At 43.0% G+C, this 20,111-nt stretch overlaps 1 protein-coding gene across 2 annotated transcripts; it reads left to right on the forward strand.

Annotated features, from left to right (window-relative positions):
• snapc2 (small nuclear RNA activating complex, polypeptide 2) lies at positions 1-5,940 on the forward strand. 2 transcript variants are annotated; one of them, XM_083937428.1, is made up of 6 exons: positions 1-455; positions 856-1,029; positions 1,166-1,304; positions 2,906-3,571; positions 4,211-4,299; positions 5,198-5,940. In XM_083937428.1, the coding sequence occupies exons 1-6, from the start codon at positions 240-242 to the stop codon at positions 5,546-5,548; spliced, it is 1,635 nt and encodes a 544-aa protein (XP_083793554.1). In that variant the 5' UTR covers positions 1-239; the 3' UTR covers positions 5,549-5,940. The 2 variants fall into 2 exon arrangements, with proteins under 2 accessions (XP_083793554.1, XP_083793555.1); XM_083937429.1 differs by having other exon boundaries at positions 2,921-3,571.
• Positions 5,941-20,111: the final 14,171 nt, after the last annotated feature.

Here is a 20,111-nt window from a genome sequence, read left to right on the forward strand (position 1 = left end):
ACATTTCAAAAGCTAAAGTTTGTGTCTGGGCAGCACGGGAGGCGCAGCCAGGGTGTGTCCGGCGACTCCCCCGCAGTGTGCCCGGTGACTCCCCCACAGTGTGTCCGATGAGTCCCCCACAGTGTGTCTGGTGACTCCCCCACAGTGTGCCCGGTGACTCTCCCACAGTGTGCCCGGTGACTCCCCGAGACTAACGTGTCTCTGTGTCAGGGAAGGCTGCACCAGCGTCCCGGGTCACTATGAAGCCGCCTCCCCGTAAACGGACTAAAACCGACCGCCTGGAAGTGGAGCCACTGACGCGGCCGGCTTCATCCAGACGGCCCCCTCGGTGGACTCTGCCAGAGCAGAGGAAGCTGCTGGAAGCCCTGACGAGACACGGCAGCACCAGCAAAGGCCTCACAGACATCGACTATGAGTTCCTGGGTAAACACGTGACCGGTCGGTCAACTTCAGAGGTATACAACTAATCGATTTAGCAACCAAGTGTTTCCATGGGTGCAGATCCCCCAATTTCTGAAAAACATGACCCCCCCCCGCCCCCATAAAAAGACCCTAAATGATTAAAAATTAAACAAGTGTATTTTCAGACCTCACCTTCTTCACATTTTAGATTCACATCTAAACAGAAATGATTAAAATGGTGAAAAAAAATAAAGTTTGTGAAATCTCTCCAAACTGTGATGGATGAGGTGAGGGTGAGTTGCAAAATCACTTTTGTCCCCAAAATCCAGACATCGGATCTGCACCTGTGTGTTTCAGCACAAAACCTGTTTAGTTTGCTCCTCAGAGGAGGCGGCGCTCAGTGCGTGCGGGTCCTTGCAGGTGGACTCATGTGCTGTCCCGTCCCTCCTTCAGATCCAGTCTGTGGTGGAATACCTAAAGAACAGCGTGATCTCAGCGGTGAGCTTCAAGCTGAAGAAGGAGAAGTGGGAGGAGAAGAAAGCCAGAAAGCCCATCGAGGTGTGGACACACATGGCTTCTACCATAGCTGGGACCCTGGAAGAATCCATTTCCACTGCTTTCTCTCAGGTACTGCAGGATGAATGAGTCCAACTTGTACCCTACCTGCTCGGTTCAGGAATCGCTGGCACCACCTTGAATCCCTTATCCCTCTCATCCCTCTCATCCCTCCATCCCTCCATCCTCCTCTGCCTGTGTTTCTCAGATGCTGATAGTGTCGTCCACGGAGCCTTGCACCCTGAGGAACTGCGACCCGCCCCAGGGCTACAGACCCCCCTTAGACAGAATCAGGTCTGGTGATCGCACGGTCCCTATGAGGCCCATGCCTCGTGGGCCAGTCAAAGGTATGGTCCTCCAGCTCCTGTGGTTTCAAATTTACTAAAATCCTAAAATACATATTGATATCAGGGCCCTGTTTCAGAGAGCAGGGTTAGTGAAACTCTGAGTTTGTTAACCCTGAGAGGAGGGAAACTCTGGATTTTCGTTTCCAGGGAGATAACTTAAACTGTGGGTCAGTCACCATGGTTACTGTACGTGTTTTGCTGGAATAAATCACCAATAGGCTCCCTCCTTTTGGATTGACTTTGGTAATCCACTTGAATGGAATTTACTATGAGAGCAGCTGGTACAGGGGCCAGTAGGTAAGTCTTTAAAACACTCTTTTAATAAACTCTGGGTTCAATAACTACGATGTTGGTGCTTTGTTTTCTGTGTAGGAACTCTTCTCATGCTACTGCAGAGGTTTGCTGTTATTCTGAGCAGTGTTAGTGGTTAAAAAAGACGTTTGAATGCCTTCAACCTGCCGCCCCGAGCTAATACGTCTTAGTCGCATTCAGCTGTTAGCTACTGTCCCTGGTTTCTCTCTTAGTAATTCCTGCAGGAAAATTTGCCCAAAAAGAGCCTGGGGTGATTTTAAACGTGAATTTCACTTAAACATCTCTAAATCCACCAGATTAAAATGGACGCTCTGCCCTTTTGTGTACCTGTTGCCATGGTGAATCGCCATATCGGAGGTCCATTGATGATGTTCTTTTATGTCGGGCTCAACTTCTCAGACATGATTGAACTGACTGATCAGCTTATTTTCCCATCTCAGGATTAGTCAACTCAGAGTTTAGGTTTAGGCTCAGAGTTTGTTCAAACAGGGACTTTGTGTCATTCCCATTTGCATCTCTTTGTGGCCGCTTTGTGCCTGCGTGTAGTTGTTTATGTCTCTTTGGAGTTTTCCATCTATTTGTGGTTGTTTATGTCTTTTTGTAGTTGTTTGTCTCTTTTTTTGTATTTTTTGTATCTTTGTTGTTTATCTCTGTGTTTTTGTGTCTTCGTAGTTGTTTGTCTCTTTTTTGTCTTTTTTGTATCTTTGTTGTGTATCTCTGTGTTTTTTGTGTCTTTGTAGTTGTTTGTCTCTTTTTTTGTATCTTTGTTGTTTATCTCTGTGTTTTTTGTGTCTTTGTAGTTGTTTGTCTCATTTTTTGTATTTTTTGTATCTTTGTTGTTTATCTCTGTGTTTTTTGTGTCTTCGTAGTTGTTTGTCTCTTTGTAGTTTTATGTATATTTTTTGCTTATCTCTGTTTTTTGTGTCTTTGTAGTTGTTTGTATTTTTATGATTGTGCCTCTTTGTAGTTGTTTGTATTTTTATGATTGTTTGTTCCTCTTTGTAGTTGTTTTGTGTCTCTTTGTAGTTGTTTGTATTTTTATGATTGTTTGTTCCTCTTTGTAGTTGTTTTGTGTCTCTTTGTAGTTGTTTGTATTTTTATGATTGTTTGTTCCTCTTTGTAGTTGTTTTGTGTCTCTTTGTCGTTGTTTGTATTTCTATGATTGTTTGTGTCCCTTTGTGCTAATTTGAAGGACTGTCCAACAGGAAACGTCCCTTTAAACACTGCCTCTGCCCCAAGCTTTAAAAGCATTGCTGCGTTCCTCCGTATCACAGCTTTGACAATGTCAGATTTTGTGCCTGTAGGTGAGAAGCCCAGCACCAACACAGCCCGTCCTCTCCTAGTATTCAAGACCCCAGCACCAGCCGTGGGCCCAGCCAAAAGACTCCCACCGCCATTCCACGTGGTCAGAGTGACAAACCGCAAACTCCCTCCACCCCAGCAACAGTCCGCCACAGCAGGAAGCTCACCCGCTCCCACCCCCACCCCTCAGTCCGCTGCCTCCTCCTGCACACCGAGCGCAGTAAAAATACTCGTCGTGCCTCCTACATCTCCACAGACGGGGACCCCGGTTAAAGGAGTCACACCCACTTCTGGCTCTGCAGCAGCGGTAAAGACCCAGCAGCCCTCAGAGCAACACCCCATCACCATCTCCACCACCTCTACATCCAAAACCACTTCATCCGGTCCTCACACGTCCGTCTCCCCCTCCGCCACCAGCCGAACTCCAGTCCCCAGCACCGCACCGTCCTCTGGTGCCTCCTCCGACCGCCCCACAGCCCCGCTGTCCACCCCTGCCGCAGATGTTCATGCCAGGTTCGGGCGCACCAACGAAAACGCCACAAAAGACGGTCCTAGGGTACTCGGAGTCAAGAGTGAAGTGGACTTTGAGAGGATCTACCGCTACCTGAGTCTGATCCACCAGCCGAAGGAGGACTGTCACCTCACGCCCATGGGTGAGTCAGAGATCCATCTTAAAGTGTATTTTGATGGTGCCATCAGGGCAGATATTAAAACAAATACATTCTCCATACAGCAGCGCATCTGAGTTCACCCCCTGACCCACTGTCTTCTCTCTTTTTTTAATAACGATATTTGTAATATTTTCACAATATCACCCACTGTCTATCTGAAAATGGAATTCATATAAATTTTGGCAACTCATTTGATCTTTCAGACACAGTCTAAGTCAGCTTTATTGTCAATTTCTGCAATTGGTGCCGGAGATACAGAGGAATTGAAAATACGTGTCTCTCCCACGGTGCAATAGTACAAAATATATATACAATACATAAATCATTTTACAATCCTAAATACAGAAATAAGTAATCAAAAATAGAGAAACTGAACAGTGCAAAGAAACAGAAAAACAGGAGATGTAAAGGTACAATATATCAACTATATAAATTTCAATAAATTGAAACAAGAATAACAGGCAATAACAGTAATTTAATTTTCTTATTTATCAATACTCTGTATTTTCTACTGTTTCCGCAGTTGTTTTTGTTCTCGTCAGAAGCGATGCAAACTTTGAGACGTTTCCTTCCTCTGCACTGAAATGGATCTGTTTTCTCATATTGTCCTGTGTCCTCCAGAGAGTGCTATAGTGTTGGACCTGTTGATGTCTCTCCCAGAGGAGCTCCCCCTGCTGGACTGCAACAAACTGCACCATCATCTGATCCAGGTACACCTTGCTGCACACTAGTCACTGACTACAGAAAACCGAGCAAAGGGATCACATATTTTCCTTTGGAACAAGGTTGGCAGGGTTCCTGCATGTCCTGGAAGACCTGAGAATGTCACTGAATGTCAGTGAATAGTTCTCCAGTCTTGGAAACACGTGGAACTTTATTAAAAAGATCAAATATCTTGAAAATTCTATTTTAGCCCCTCACTCAGATGAAGGTGAACCGATCTTTTGGGCATCAGGTTTATATTTTCTGGAGAAGAGGAGTGCAGGACTAAACGTGTCAGTGCTTGGCCAACTGCTCAATAATTATTATTTGACTCTGCTAAGATAGAATGTGTCTTGAATATCATCCTTTATTTCTTTTCTCACTTCATAAACACATTAAGACCTGCCATAGTATTCCCATTTTTTAAATAGATCTCAATATTTAATATACAGTATGAATACACTAAACTTCCTTGGAAATGATAACAATAGAGACAACTTGACTCACAGCTGTGGTGACATGTTGCCTTTCGCTCTGTTTATATTTATTTGAAATGTCTTTACTGGAGCTCAATGGAGGTTGTGGAGCTCAACCTCCATTTCCTTCTCAGAGAACCTCGTTTTTTCCGCCTTCTTCTGTGTCATTTTCCTCACGTCAGTCAATCTAACGTCCTCATTAATGTAGCCTCTATATTCATGAGTTATTTAGCATTTGTCAAAAGTGGGATGGCACTGGGCGGAGGTCAACATGCACAATTCACAGTGGGTGGGAATTTCTCTGTATTTATGGTTTTGTGCGAACAGGATGTTTTGGGAAGGGTTCTAAACACAGTTTCATAAATGAGGCAAAGGTATATATTTTCACATCTGCGCATTAACCTGACAGCCCTCCTCTGTGTGTCATCAGGTGTACAAGACTCTCTCCTCCAACGCTAACTCCAAGATGGCATCAGAGATGTTTAAAGAGCTGAGGGATGAACGGCGTGCTGAGACAGAGGCGGCGAAGGGTCAAGACGGCGACAGAACAAACGGTCAGCAGAATGCTGCCGGGACTGTAGACTATGGATGTGACAGTGCTGATGTCACGGACAACGGAGGGAAGGAAGTGCAGCCAGACGAAGCTGACAGCCAATCGTCAGACAGCAATAAAGCATCAGAGAGCAAAAACGCATCAGGCCAATCGACGGACGCAGACGCCATTGGACACTGTCCCCTCAATCCTTTTATGGTGCCACTGAAACTGTTGATGCGCAAATAGGTCCAGTTCAAAATGTATCAAACAAATGTGCATCGGTTTGTGCCGTATGCTTTGGTTCTGTCTATAATAATCCAGGGTTTTTGTTCTCATTCTGGAGCTGAGCCCCAAAGGATTTGGTCATTGTTTGTCTCGTGCGTTTAGTATCCAGAGTTTGGAGTATCCAGAGTCTAGAGTATCCAGAGTTTGGAGTATCCAGAGTCTAGAGTATCCAGAGTCTGGAGTATCCAGAATCTAGAGTATCCAGAGTCTAGAGTATCCAGAGTCTGGAGCATCCAGAGTCTAGAGCATCCAGAGTCTAGAGTATCCAGAGTCTGGAGTATCCAGAATCTAGAGCATCCAGAGTCTAGAGCATCCAGAGTCTAGAGCATCCAGAGTCTAGAGCATCCAGAGTCTGGAGCTCATTCATTGTCTCTTTGACTTCTTCTTTGATCAGATTCTTTTTTTAATTTAAAGTTTATTTCAGACCTTGAGTTTTATTGAGGTACAGTTCTTGTTCAGCTGCTTTTCTTGAGACAACATTAAACATGATGCTGTGAAAAGTTTGGCTCGTTTTGTGAAATGAATTTTTTTTTAAAAATGGTTTCATACCGGGCTGCAACTAAATTATTTTCACTATTGATTGATCGGCTAATTATGTTATATTCTCAACACAATGTTCAGGTTTTTGTGTGCGACCAACCATCCAAAAGATCTTTTTATTCACAAAACTATAACCAGGGAAGTTTTCTTTTTGCATTTCTGCCTTAGAAAGTACTAAAACAATGATCATATTAAATTAAAGAGTTGCTGATCAGTTTTCTATTAACAAATCAATGAATTGAATAATTCTTTCAGCTCTAGTCTCTCTCTATTGTTTTGCTCCCAGTAGTGGAACTCCAGCCAAAGGGCTAAAGAGATGAGTAGTTCAGTGGCATTGAGAGACCACAGCCACTATATAATGTTATATTCTATTCTTTTATAATCACTATAAAGTACAGTAGCTACAGATTGAAATAACACAAAACGTGTGTCTGTGTTTCCATTTTATGTGGTAACGTTGCACTGAGGTGGCAGCAGATGGCAGCAGAAGCCTTTCAGGGACTTCAAATGTGCTTCTAAACTAGGGCTGCCCAACCCTGCTCCTGGAGGGCCACTGTCCTGCTCCTGGAGGGCCACTGTCCTGCTCCTGGAGGGCCACTGCCCTGCTCCTGGAGAGCCACTGTCCTGCTCCTGGAGGGCCACTGTCCTGCTCCTGGAGAGCCACTGCCCTGCTCCTGGAGAGCCACTGTCCTGCTCCTGGAGGGCCACTGTCCTGCTCCTGGAGAGCCACTGTCCTGCTCCTGGAGGGCCACTGCCCTGCTCCTGGAGGGCCACTGTCCTGCTCCTGGAGGGCCACTGTCCTGCTCCTGGAGAGCCACTGTCCTGCTCCTGGAGGGCCACTGTCCTGCTCCTGGAGGGCCACTGTCCTGCTCCTGGAGGGCCACTGTCCTGCTCCTGGAGGGCTACTGTCCTGCTCCTGGAGAGCCACTGTCCTGCTCCTGGAGGGCCACTGTCCTGCTCCTGGAGGACCATTGTCCTGCATGTTTTAGGTTTCTCTCTGCTCTGACACACTTGAGTCTAAAGATTTTCAAACCTGTGACGAGCATCAGCTGCTTGATAACAAGCACATCATTAGCAGGACAGTGGCCCTCCAGAAGCAGGACAATGGCCCTCCAGGAGCAGGACAGTGGCCCTCCAGGAGCAGGACAGTGGCCCTCCAGGAGCAGGACAGTGGCCCTCCAGGAGCAGGACAGTGGCCCTCCAGGAGCAGGGTTGGACAGCCCTGTTCTAGAAGAAGAAGAGGGTCAGTGGCTCTGACTGTGAGCTGCCTATCAAAACTCAATGTTGTTTTACTGCTTGCTAAAATGTAACTGAAGTTTTAAAAAGTACTGGACTAAAATCTGGCATTAGATTTCCTGGTTTAAATAAAGAAGCATGGAAGTGTCCTCAGTATGGAGGATTCATTCATTCATTTATTCATTCATTCGTTCATCTTCAACCGCTTGTCCCTATCGGGGTCGTGGGGGGGGGGCTGCTATCCCAGCTATGGAGGATTTAAAATGTCTAAACATAACATATAACAAAACTAATAGAGTCAAATTTATGAGACATTTTAATGAATCATGTTTAAATGAACACGTTAAAGGCAGTTTTTAAAAATAAATACATGAATCGTCCGTCATTGTGAGATGAATGTTTCATGCCACATTCAAATCAAATGACGACAGAAGCCTGAGTTCAGAGCTACCGTATGTTCTACCGTATTTCAGTGTTGTTCAGCTGAGAACAACAAAGCCAATAAGATACATATTCATCCAGAGGGAAAGTATGTGCATGAGTGGAAATAAAAAGTAGGAAGAATATAAAAATATACATAAATATAAAGAAATCAAAGATCAATAATAGGGTGCAGACCCAATGTAGAAAGCAAAGTAGCTGGTGAATGATACGGTTCAAATCAAAACTATAGACCTTTTCAATGGAATTTCAATGCTAGGCAACAGCCTTGGTCCTTGTTAACTTCCTGTCAGCTGATGTCATTCACATACACAAAGTGGGACATTTAGCATGTTTATTTGTACAGCTTTGAAAAGGTCTATCCATAATATAAACAGGTTAAACAGTAAGGATCATACATATTTATAAAAATGTGTCATTGAAGCATGTATGCTCACTTGTATGGTGGCCCTGAGGGTCAAAACACTTCAACACTTCAGGAAAAAAAAACATTTTACAAAACACCACATTTCATAGAAGATGACATACTGGATCACAAACTGTCCTCCATTCGAGAGATCAGCGGTTCGATCCCCACCTCCCCCGGCCCACCTGTAGAAGTGTCCTTGGGCAAGACACTGAACTCCAAATTGCTCCTTGTGCTGCGCTTGGGTGTGTAAATGTGGCGTGAATGATTACATTAGATTAGATGGTATGTAGATGTCCACTGCCGTCTGTGAATGGGTGAATGTGGCAAGTAGTGTGAGAACGCCTTGAGTAGTCAGAAGACAAGAAAGACACTATATAAGTACAAGTCCATTTACCATTTACCATTCAGCTGGACGGGGGACCAGTCCCAGCCTGGTCAGATGTGTACATGAACTGATGAAGCCTCTTGGATGAGAGGTGAAACGTCTTCCTGAAAAATAATCAAGTCCAGTTGCTTTTGACTTAATAACGATGACCTGGACAAATGAGAACATTCATAGTCTTCACCTGGAAGTCTTTCTTTGAGTGCTGTGTGATCCATTAGCTAGCTCTCAACTCTAAATGATTCTTGTTTCTGTAGCAACAACAGACAACCCTGGCAACCAGCAAAGCCCAACGCTATTGGCTGCTACAATGGAAACAGAATGGGACAGAAAGTCATTGTCTAACCTGTCAAAAATGTTTTAAATATTAATTCAGACTAAATATTTTTTAATGGAAAAGCAATCCTTTCATTCTGTACCCCTCAAAACGCCCCATGGGTGGATTATTATTTAAACAATATAGCTTTTAATAAAGATTCTACATATTCAACCTTTAACTTTTAACACCAACAAGAGGTGATGACCATTCAAGACGATGTGAGCAGTGAAAGATGAAATCAAATATAATGTGTACTATCAATGTGCAGCCACTGAGGGTCACTGCAGGCATGTTTCAGTGGAGTTTCCAATCACTGCAGACAAGTGAAGAAATGGGGTTCAAATAGGGCAACAGATGGATAACTAATAAAACAAAGAGTACTTACCAAAAAAAGGACAGCAAGAACAGTCAAAAAGGCCAATCCAGCACATGTTGAAAACGAGAATCCTCAGGTAACCACAGTTAATGTACTTTGTCCCTCCAGCCTTGCAGGGCTCTGAACATACTGAAAATGTTTCCATTGTGAAGCGCTGTAAAGATGCACTCCGTGAGCCAGCAGCCAGGCCACAGAGGCTGTGTGTCCACATGGCTGAAGAACTATAATAAAGACACGGGGAAACACTCTGAATGGTGCTTGGAATAGCTGCTAAAAATGTCTGTGAGTGAAAAGGAGAAATGTGAAGCTGATATATTTAGACCAAGTAATAATTAGTCATGTGTTTAAAATAAAGTTAATCAGCAGATCACCCGTCACACATACAAGGACTCTGTGTCAACGGCTTTCAATATACAGACCTGAGAACAAAAGTACAGGAAGACACAACTCTATAATAATAATAATAATACACTTTATTTATATCTGTTTTATATGTTATGTTCACATATTTTAAAAGGACAGAAATCCTTAGAATCCACAGAGAAATGTACACAGCCTTTATTCAGAAACTGTGTCTTTAAACGAGCCGTCAGGACTTCCTGTATGGTCGTGATGTCACAACTTTACATTATATACAGTATTTTCCGGAGTATAAGTCGCACCAGCTTAAAAAAAAGCATAATACGAAGAAAAAAAAGCCATATATAAGTTGCACTGAACTATAAGTCGCATTTTTGGGGGACTTTTATTTTATAAAATCAGAAACCAGGAACAGACATTTCATCAAAGGAGACATTCATCGCCTTGGCAACTACCTGGGTGTGGAGACGTTACTGCACCGCTGACTCTCTCTCCCGGCAGCACGTTGTTCAAGCACCCATTCGTGAACTTGTTCCTCTAGCTGTGGCCACCTAGCTTTTAGCCCGTGACCAGCTTTTTTAGTTTCCTCTCCACTTTTCTCCAGCCCCTCACAAGTTTCTCCCTCACTCCAAACTTTCTTTCTGCTGCTCGATTAGTTTTCATCTTCAGTGGTACAGGAGTAACAGGAGCAGCAGATACTGGCACACAAGCCTAGAGCGCCCTCCGTCAGTGTGAAAATGACCAACGTGTGAAATTATATATTTTAATATAAAAGTGGCACCTGAGTATAAGTCGCAGGAGCAGCCAAACCATGAAAAAAAGTGTTATAATGTGGAAAATACGTCAGGTACAAAGTGCTACTACAGTGCCGTTAGACCCAATCCCCGGCTGCAACGACGCTGCACAGACGCAGAAAGTGCAAACTGACCAATCAGAGCAGACTGGGCTTTTTCAGGAAGGGGTCTTAAAGAGACAGGCGCTAAAACAGACAAAAAGGGTGAATACAGGTATATTCAGGCAGTATGAGAAAAGTGTTTTTTGGACATTAACATATGTAAACATATATAACTAATAGAAAACCCAAAATACAAGTATGAACCTGAAAATGAGCAGAACATGAGACCTTTAATATCCCCAGCTGGATTTCCGCCGTGGACCTGTTGTATGTCAGATCTCATTCCCTGTTGTCTTTTACTGTAAACTATGAAATAAAAGCAAAACGAAACAAAGAATAGGTTAACATTTTGGGAAAATGAGCTCTCACTGTATATATTACATTATTAATACTGTATAAAGTAACATTTTGACCTGTATGCTGCTTTCATACAGCCTCTTACAGGTTAAATTATTAGATTGCTGCAGTCCTATACAAGTGTACATCGTGCTGACAGTGTAAAGAATGCTGGAACAAGTTTTATATGAGTACTTTAATAACTTAATAACTCTTATACAGAGGTGGCGTTTGAGTGTCTGAGTCAGAGTCTACGTACACTATGAACATGCCGGGGCAGTAAAAGGATATATTTGCATGTTAGTGCAGCATGTGCAGGGAGGAGGTGGAACCGGTTATGTGGCGTCTGCGGTGACTTTCCCTCCACATTCCCTGTCATGTGAGGTGTACAAATACTGGAGGGTGGATACCAAACGCATTCAGACAATATAAAATAAATAAAAAGAACATTGATAGGAAAAAAGTGAAAAACCTGGCTGTGTGCACAAAGCCTATATTGGGGCCGTACAGAGCGTCTTAGTAAGCAGTGAGTGATGGACAGAGAAAAAAAAAAACGAATTACACAGCAGATATGGGAGGAAGGGAGACAGAGGAGGGAGGGGGAGATTGATGTGTTATGCCCAGTCAGTGTTGCTGCAGTAGCAATTAGATAATAGGTTTGGATCAGCAGCACACAGCCTGCTTAACACCATTAGAGATTAGCCTGAGAAAGCTGCTGCACTGCCTGCTGCTGGATGGAGACCTGTTCTGTCTCTGTGGATCTCATCTGTGCACCTGTCTAACCCTGTACACCTTAAATAAATCACACCTTTCACTGCGTACTGGCTAAAAACCCCTACACACTGATCCACGGTGGCTCTGAGATATACCCTTTTGAACTTTAGGTTACATCATCACTGATGTAACCTGTGTCTTCAGGAGTTTCAGGCCTGTCAAACCTCTCGCCCTCGGACGAGCTAGAGTCATGTCTTTCCTGCTAGGCCATGTCTTAGCCTCCTACGTGGACCCGGCCGCTCTCCTCTCGGCCCCCTTCTTGATGCACAGCTGCATAAATGCTCTGCAGAGCGAGTGCCAAGCAAAGCCCTACCCCTGCCGCTGACACTCTGAGGGCGTACTCACACTGTCCTTCCGTACCGCGACCCGGACTTTAGGGTACTTGTCCCCCCTCCCTCTCCCCCCGCGCCTCAGCCCCGTTTGTACTCACACTGTACAAATGGGGCCAATGCTTCTTGCTGTCCATACGCCATCACGCCGTAACACGTCACACGCATTGATCGCGTGTGTGGCTTTGTTTACAAATCTTTCCGTAGACCTCGGAGTTTTTGTGCGTCTTGTCGACTGTTTTTGAATATTTTCATCTGACCAAATCTGCAGTAAACACTCCACCTCCGCATCACACCAACGTGAACCTTTCACCGCCATTGTTGTTGTTAAATGTCCGCGCATGGACCGTCCTTCTATTTACATGTCAGAACAGGCGCACATAACGATAACGCTCGTGCTCGCACACGTGCGCACGCTCGTGCTCGTACATGTGCAAACGGCTCCGCTAAAGCCCACCTCTTTCAAGCGGGCCGTGGACGGCCTGCCTACCGCAGTTGTGCGCGGAGCGGGTGCACTCACACTGCTTAAAGGTACTAGGCTTTAGCTGAAAAACCGGTTTTGGCCCCGGCCAGAAGGACAGTGTGAGTACGGCCTGATACCACATCAGGGGTCCTCATTCTCTGTTTGTCAATCTACAAATGTAATGCACCGTGTTTCATATGTAGTCCATGTGTTCACTACTGTAGGAATTAAGTCTGAGGCGAAGAAGGAAATGGTGACGAAGTATAAGAACTACAATATCTGTGTAGGGAAGGGGGTCAGGTTGGTGGACACAGGACCTGATTTGACTCTCCCATGGGGCTCCTTGACCTGATCTTCTCAGGGCACAGTAAGCTCAAACATGAACACCTTGTGCATGCTCCCTGCTGCTGCACACTAACCATCCTGGATGTACATGCTGCAGCAATCTTATAAGAAGTAAAGGCTCGTTTATGCACAACGTTAGATACAAATACAGACGCAGCCTTCTGTCCATACTCTGCGTTCATTTTGTTTGTATTTGTGCATTTTTTTCTGAAAGCTCACAGACACAGGCAAAACGGTGCGGTATCCGCAAGAATCATGGGAAAAGTGTAGCCAATATTTGGTAACACAACGTTATAAGGCCCACGATTTAGAGCATAGCTACCGCTCACTTTCTGCGTAGGTGGCCCCTCATTTCACACAAGTACTTAGTAACACCCGCTCACTTCCCGCCGTTTCCCCTGTGCATTTACAGTGCAACTAAGCTGTGTCTTATCACGTAACTCTGGTGAACTTACATCCTGCTTTACACCAACTTCCACAGAAGTGCAGAGTAACTCTCACTCACTTCCCCCATGAATTTCCCTGTGCTTCACACTCACGTGCTACCTTGCCCGGACTTACAGCGTAACTCCTGGTCATTTCTCCCCAATCTTTTACCTGGTAGTTAAAATGGAGTTACAATGTTAAGTTAGGGCAAAGTAGCACATCATTGTATGGGAGTTCTAAGACACAGCCTGGTAAACTGAAATTAGTGGGGGAGTGAGCGAGAGTTACTCTGTACTTCTGTGGATGTTTGGTTGGTGTAAAGCAGGACGTAAGTTCACCAGAGTTACGTGATAAGACACAGCTTAGTTACACTGTCAATGCACGGGTGAAATGGGGGGAAGTGAGCGGGAGTCACTCAGTACTTGTGTGAAATAAGGGGCAACCTACGCAGAAAGTGAGCGGTAGGTACGCTCTAATTCGCGGGCCGTAATATGTAGGGTTACCAAATATTTCAAGCCAGTCACAACCATAGGACACAACGAAGACATTTTAAAAATTAAAGTGAATGGCGATGTTTTTTTACGATGTATATTTATGGCTACAATGATATAATACGATATGCATGAATAAACCTCTATCCGGGCAGTGTGTCAGTCACAAGGCAGCCACGCCCTAAAGCAACCCCTGCTTTATGGTTTATTTGACTCTAAATGGGACCATCATTTACTAAATGAACATCATGTTGTATTAAAGAAGACTTGAAACTAGAGACTGAGACCATAAACTCATTAGGAAAATGTTTACTGAGATAATAAATCAAGTGAGGAGTTAAGGCTCATTTTCTCATTGACTTCTATACAAATGGACTTCTTCTTTGTGGAGTCACACCCTGCTGGACATTAGAAAGAATGCAGGTTTAAGGCACTTCACCATTGGCTTCACTTTTTAGACCAGGAAGCTGTGTCCATCTTTAATATAGAGTGTATGGTTCGATGTTGTCAGGAACTTTGGACCCTGAGCTGTCCTCTGGTGGATGCGTTGCTTACCATCTGTGCCAGGGGTGTCAAACTGATCCAGTAAAGGGCCGTGAGGCTGCAGGTTGTCATTCCAACCAAGCAAGAACACACCTGACTCGACTTACTCAATCACCTGAACTGTCTTCACACAGTTGATTTGTGGGACCAGGTGTGTTTTTGATTGGTTGGAATAAAAACCTGCAGCCATACGGCCCTTTACTGGATCAGTTTGACACCCATGATCTATGCCAACATAAAGGACACATGGAAGTATGTGGGCAGTGGTGGTTACATCTCTTAAAATTAACAAATCTATCTTTGATAGTAACAGGATCCTTTATTGTTTGGTCCTCCTGTGCGCCAAAGAACTGCAGAAGGAAATTAGCACAATTTTGTACATTATTTCTTCTCGCTGTATGAGATGGATGTGTTTTGTACATGGTCCCTGACAAATGGATGTAATGAATTAAGCCAAACTACATATCATGACAATATCTCATGCAATCTCTGGGCATTAAAGCATTAGATACCTTGCCAAAAATGACCCTGCATTAGTTAGTCAAGACTGCTTTAATGTCATGGTTATGTTGCCAAGGGAACATAAAGTTACTAAGGAGGGAACTGTCCTTGGTATTTTCGTGGCCAAAGATGCATAACACAGCAGGTAAATGGGTGGTATGAGGGGGAGTCGATTATCAGAGGGTATGGTGGGGGCTGACATAAATCATGGCCAATAAAATGAAATGTTCTCATTGCCTTTAAAAGCAGTGCACTCTTGACCGTGGTGTGCTATCAAGACATGACTAATGCTCTTGTGTAGGAAGGTGCACATATACAGCACGTTTCTAGAAAGCCCAGTTACTAAGGTTGCTATGATTTTCAAACATGATGGAAAAGATGATGCAGAGTAGGCCTATAAGTGTATTACAATTAAAGACTCTCAGTTTCTCTCAGTGCCAGCGCGGAGTACTCCAGTGAGGAGGACATCTGGATCAAACCTCCCTAAAACTGAATTTATATTGAACATTTCTTTTTCATTGCGGGGCATTATCAATACTGTGCAGCTTTACGGAGCTTTTAAGCCTTATGTGGCTTATAGTTTTGGTAATGGCACATTACTCATACAGTCTCTAATCACCATGTTTTCAGCAGCAGCAGAAAAGCTCCACTGCATTAGAAACTACCCTACAGAGACAGATTTTTCTGAAATAAATGAACTCATTTGGACAGAAGCACAAATGTTAATGTAACTCTGTGAAGAAGTGGTCACATTTGTTGTAAAGTTAGCAAAGAAATACCAACAAGCTTAAAGGAATGCAGCTAACGAGAAAGGTAAGTCTCCTACAAAAAGCAAAAAGATGCTGGTTTCAGACTTTTTGAACTGCTGACCACACCTGTTTTATTCAGTTAGGTGTGGTCTGCTGTTTTGCACATCAATAGTTTCAGTCGTGATATATACTATCACTAGTTTAATAAATTATAAAATTTGTAGCTGTATCGTAGCTGCTATTGCCACTACTCATCATTGATCATGTTTGCCACCATAATTATTATCATTTTCATATTCTGTCACCTTAGCTGTGCTTGTTTCTACAATTTTACTGTATTAACTGTCTTAACATATACGTTATATTCACATTACTATAAATATTATTATAGTTACTGTTTTTTTACAGGCTTTGCTTGCATCTCTGGAAGTGTGTCTGTCTCTCTCTGTCCATCTGTGTGTCTTTTCTCTCTTTCTCTCTCCTTTTCTTCCTCCCCAACAGGTGCAGACAGATGTCCGTCCTCCACAGAGCTGGGTCTGTTTGTTCCTGTCTGTTAAAGGGAAGGTTTTCGTTGCCACCGTACTCTACAGGGGAATTGTTGGGTCTATGTAAATCATAAATAAGTCATAGAGTGTGGTCTTTACCTACTCTGTAAAGTGTCCTGAGATAACTTTTGTTATGATTCGACACTATAAATAAAATTGAATTGAATTGAATTGAATTGAATTGTGCATCTGAGCTAGCCACAGGCTTAAGAATGGTCACATCATCTTCCTTCTCAGCTGTTAGTCAACTTACAGACAGTACATTTAGTCACATTAACTGTTCCTAGCAACCGCTACCACAGCATCAGTGTCGCTACTTAATGGTGAGGGCAAACCATAGGCAGTAAAAAATAATGGACATAGCCACTGACTCATTGGGTTTGTGGACTACCGTTATACCACGTGGCCTAATTGGGTATTTGATCATTGCCAACTTGTTATTATGGAGCCAGTGGTGACCATATTTGGACTAGAGGGCGGAGCTGAGGAGGAGCACTGAAGAGCCTACTCACACTGTCCTTCGCTGTTGTTTCAATGGCGCTGCGCTGCGCTAAACATTAGAGAGGGAAGCTTTAACTGACATAAGTCATCCGATGGACTTTTGCCAGGGCCTGAGTGGGGCCTCCCAGCGCTCTCGGTACTCATCAGCATGTACTGCAATGACACAGAACCAGTTTAAAATCTGCAATTTCCAAGTTACTAACTAACACTAGTGCTAACTAGCTAGCTTGGTTAGCACGGTGCAACCACTGATCACTGAATGAAATGTTACAGTTAACTTCAATGACGTCAAAACACACTGTGAGGGACTTTGACACTGACAAAACAATTCACAGCTACTTTAATGTTCACAGTGGTGTGGATACAAACTACTTAGCCTTTATCATGATTGATGTGTTGTGTGAACGAGTATTGGAGCTAGTGATTGAGAACATGAGCTCAGTAGGAAAATGTTTACTGAGGTACTAAATCAAGTGAGAAGTAGGCTCATTTTCTCATTGACCTCTATAAAATCTGACTTTTTTGGAGTCGTCCCCTGCTGGACATTAAAAAGAATGCCAGTTTAAGGCACTTCAACACCGCCTTCTCTTTTCAGACCCAGAAGCTAAGTTCATTATTTCTTCTATAGGAGAAAAAACAGTAAATAACTCCAGGAACAAAAATCCCCATTTCTCTGTGTCCTTAACTCATGTTGCATTCAGCCTGAACACTGCCAGGTTAAGGGTTCACAGTGTGTTTTTAATCAAAAGCAAAGGGATAAATAGATAGATCCAGTTTCTACTCTACAATCAACAGCTAGATAAATGTACGGTAAGGCCATTTAGCAGATGGATGGATTGTTGTGTGCAGCAGTGTGGGTGACAGTGAACAGTGTCTGCACTTTTAGGGCAGACCATATTGATTATGTAATATACAACCAGTGGTGCTGCAATGCATCCTTCTTAATTCTCTGAGAGCTGTTTGCCATTATGCTGAGACAGACACTGTAATGGAGAGAGAGAGAGAGGGAGAGAGGGATGGGGATGAAGGAGAAGAGATTCAGACAGAACAAGATTAATAATTAAGGGACCGGCTGCAAATTCATGTGTGTGTGTGTGTGTGTGTGTGTGTGTTCACAATATCAAACCGTCCTACTGTTGGCCCCAGTTTTACCACAGCTAAGATGGAGCAGCTACTCAGTGAAATCACTTGGTGCACATGTCCAGTAGACAAAAGCCATTTTGTGCACTTTTCGATGCACTCCAGTGTCAACTGATGCACACCTTTCATTGAAAGAATACTGGAAAAAAGCTAAATGAAAACAAAGTGTTCTGTTGCGTTACAGTGGGAGGTGTTTCTAATGTTTACGGAGAGGCAGCGGCTTAAATACGGAACATTAAGTAATTTCAGACACTGTTTTCCTGCTCTGACCGTGCTTTGGGTTAGCTGCACGTCACTCCAGACTCTTGTGATTCCCGTGGTTTGTCCGTTTTATATCACTTTGCCACTCTGATGCTTGTCAAGTCAGTGATGATTTGAAATGATGATGATTATACGACATACTATATATTATAGAAGTTGTTTATTTGCAGTCAAAGTACATTCCTGGTTTGGTTTCGTCACAGCTATGGGGGAAATGAGGGCTAAAACTTTGAACGGTCAATTGCTTAAGCTTTGACAAACAGCATGTTGTGATACAAATACTGCATAGTTTTAATACTTTTATATGATAAAATGATTTCTACTAAAATGCAATACAACTACATACATTACCTGATGTGGCCCATGTTAAGCCAAAAGTTTAATGGAGTTGAATTCATCACTTAAGTGGGAGAAGGCACTGGAGTTTTGCAATATTTACAAATGTGTATGTTTTCTGTCGCCCATTTAAATTTATCTGGAATGAAAGTGTTTATACACACATATATATATATATATATATATATATATATATATATATATATATATATATATATATATATATATATATTATTTATATATGTATTTTTTAATATGTTTCTTTTTTCTTTAAAGGTTTTTCAGTGTATGACTAATGGTTGATGGAACTATCAAGAAGAAGAAGAATTCCTTTATTAGTAATTTGATTTTCACTCTATTATTGTTATTCAGGTTACACACACACACAGGCCCGAAATACACACACATGCACAGACAGGACCTATATACATGCAATTAATGGAGGGATGTCAGAGTGAGGGGGCTGCCAGTGACGAGTGGCCCCGAACAGTTGGTGCTGCGGCACCTGCTAAAATAAAAGGAGGAAAAAAGGTTTGGTCGTGGAGTGGAATCCAGGTATAAATCCTTCAGGTAGATACTTCAATCACTTCACATGGGAAAAGCTCAATTCATCATTCATTCATCTTCAACCGCTTGTCCCTGTTGGGGTCGCGGGGGGCTGGAGCGGATCCCAGCTGACATCAGGCGTGAGGCGGGGTCCACCCTGGACAGGACGCCAGTCTATCACAGGACACATAGAGACGAACAGAGACAGACAACCATTCACACCTACGGGTGATTTAGAGTCATCAATGAACCTAACACCTGCACGTCTCTGGACTGTGGGAGGAAACCGGAGAACCCGGAGAAAACCCACGCAGACACGGGGAGAACATGCAAACTCCACACAGAAGGGCCCCAGCCTCAATTCAATTCACTTCAATTCGATGTTATTTATAGTGTCAAATCATGACAAAAGTTATCTCAGGACACTTTACAGAGTAGGTAAAGACCACACTCTATGATCTATTTATGATGTTCGTAGCAACAAATACAGGAAATCTTTCCATCACTGTATATAATAATAATAATATATATAATATATCTATATAATAACTCTCTCACCTCTGCCTGACAGAGAACTCTCCCTCTCTACTGTTTTTTTTTTGTATATTTTATTATTGTTATAGTATATTCTGCATATTTTGTTGTATATATTATTATTGTTTATTGTTTATAGCACACTGTGCACTGTATATACTATATGTATGTATTGGATTCTATGTATGTTATGTACAAAGTGTTTTATATGCTGACCCACTACTGCTGTTAGAAAATAATTTCCAAGTCCTGGATCATTAAAATCATTCTATTCTATCCTAATCTATTTACATAGACCCGACAAAAAGCACAATATGACAACAAACGTAGGCTTTAACAGGCCAACAGTCAAACTACTGATGGATGTATGCATGGTCTGAATCACCAAATGTAGACTTTTGGGACGAAGCCTGCCGTTGGCCGCCTAGTTCTGTCTCAATATAAATTTTGTAGGGCCACTGTCGCTGCATCCGGGGCTTAGTGCAAACCCCAGACAAACCTGATTTGTTTAAAGAAATACAAACAAGCCAGAATGTTTTGTATTTCCTGTATCCCAGAATGATAACCAATACAGCCAGACGCAGCGCTGTGGAGATGCAAGACCAATGGATGGACGGATCCCTTTACGGAGTTCCTACATCAGCTGACAACGAGGAGATGACATATCATGAATATACCTACAGAGCGTTGGTGCGTTTTGTTTCATTGCTTACTTTTTTCATCTTGGTATGTAAAAAAGGAAAAAA

Source organism: Echiichthys vipera (genome assembly GCF_963691815.1).
Source record: "Echiichthys vipera genome assembly, chromosome: 22".
Lineage (NCBI taxonomy): Eukaryota > Metazoa > Chordata > Actinopteri > Perciformes > Trachinidae > Echiichthys > Echiichthys vipera.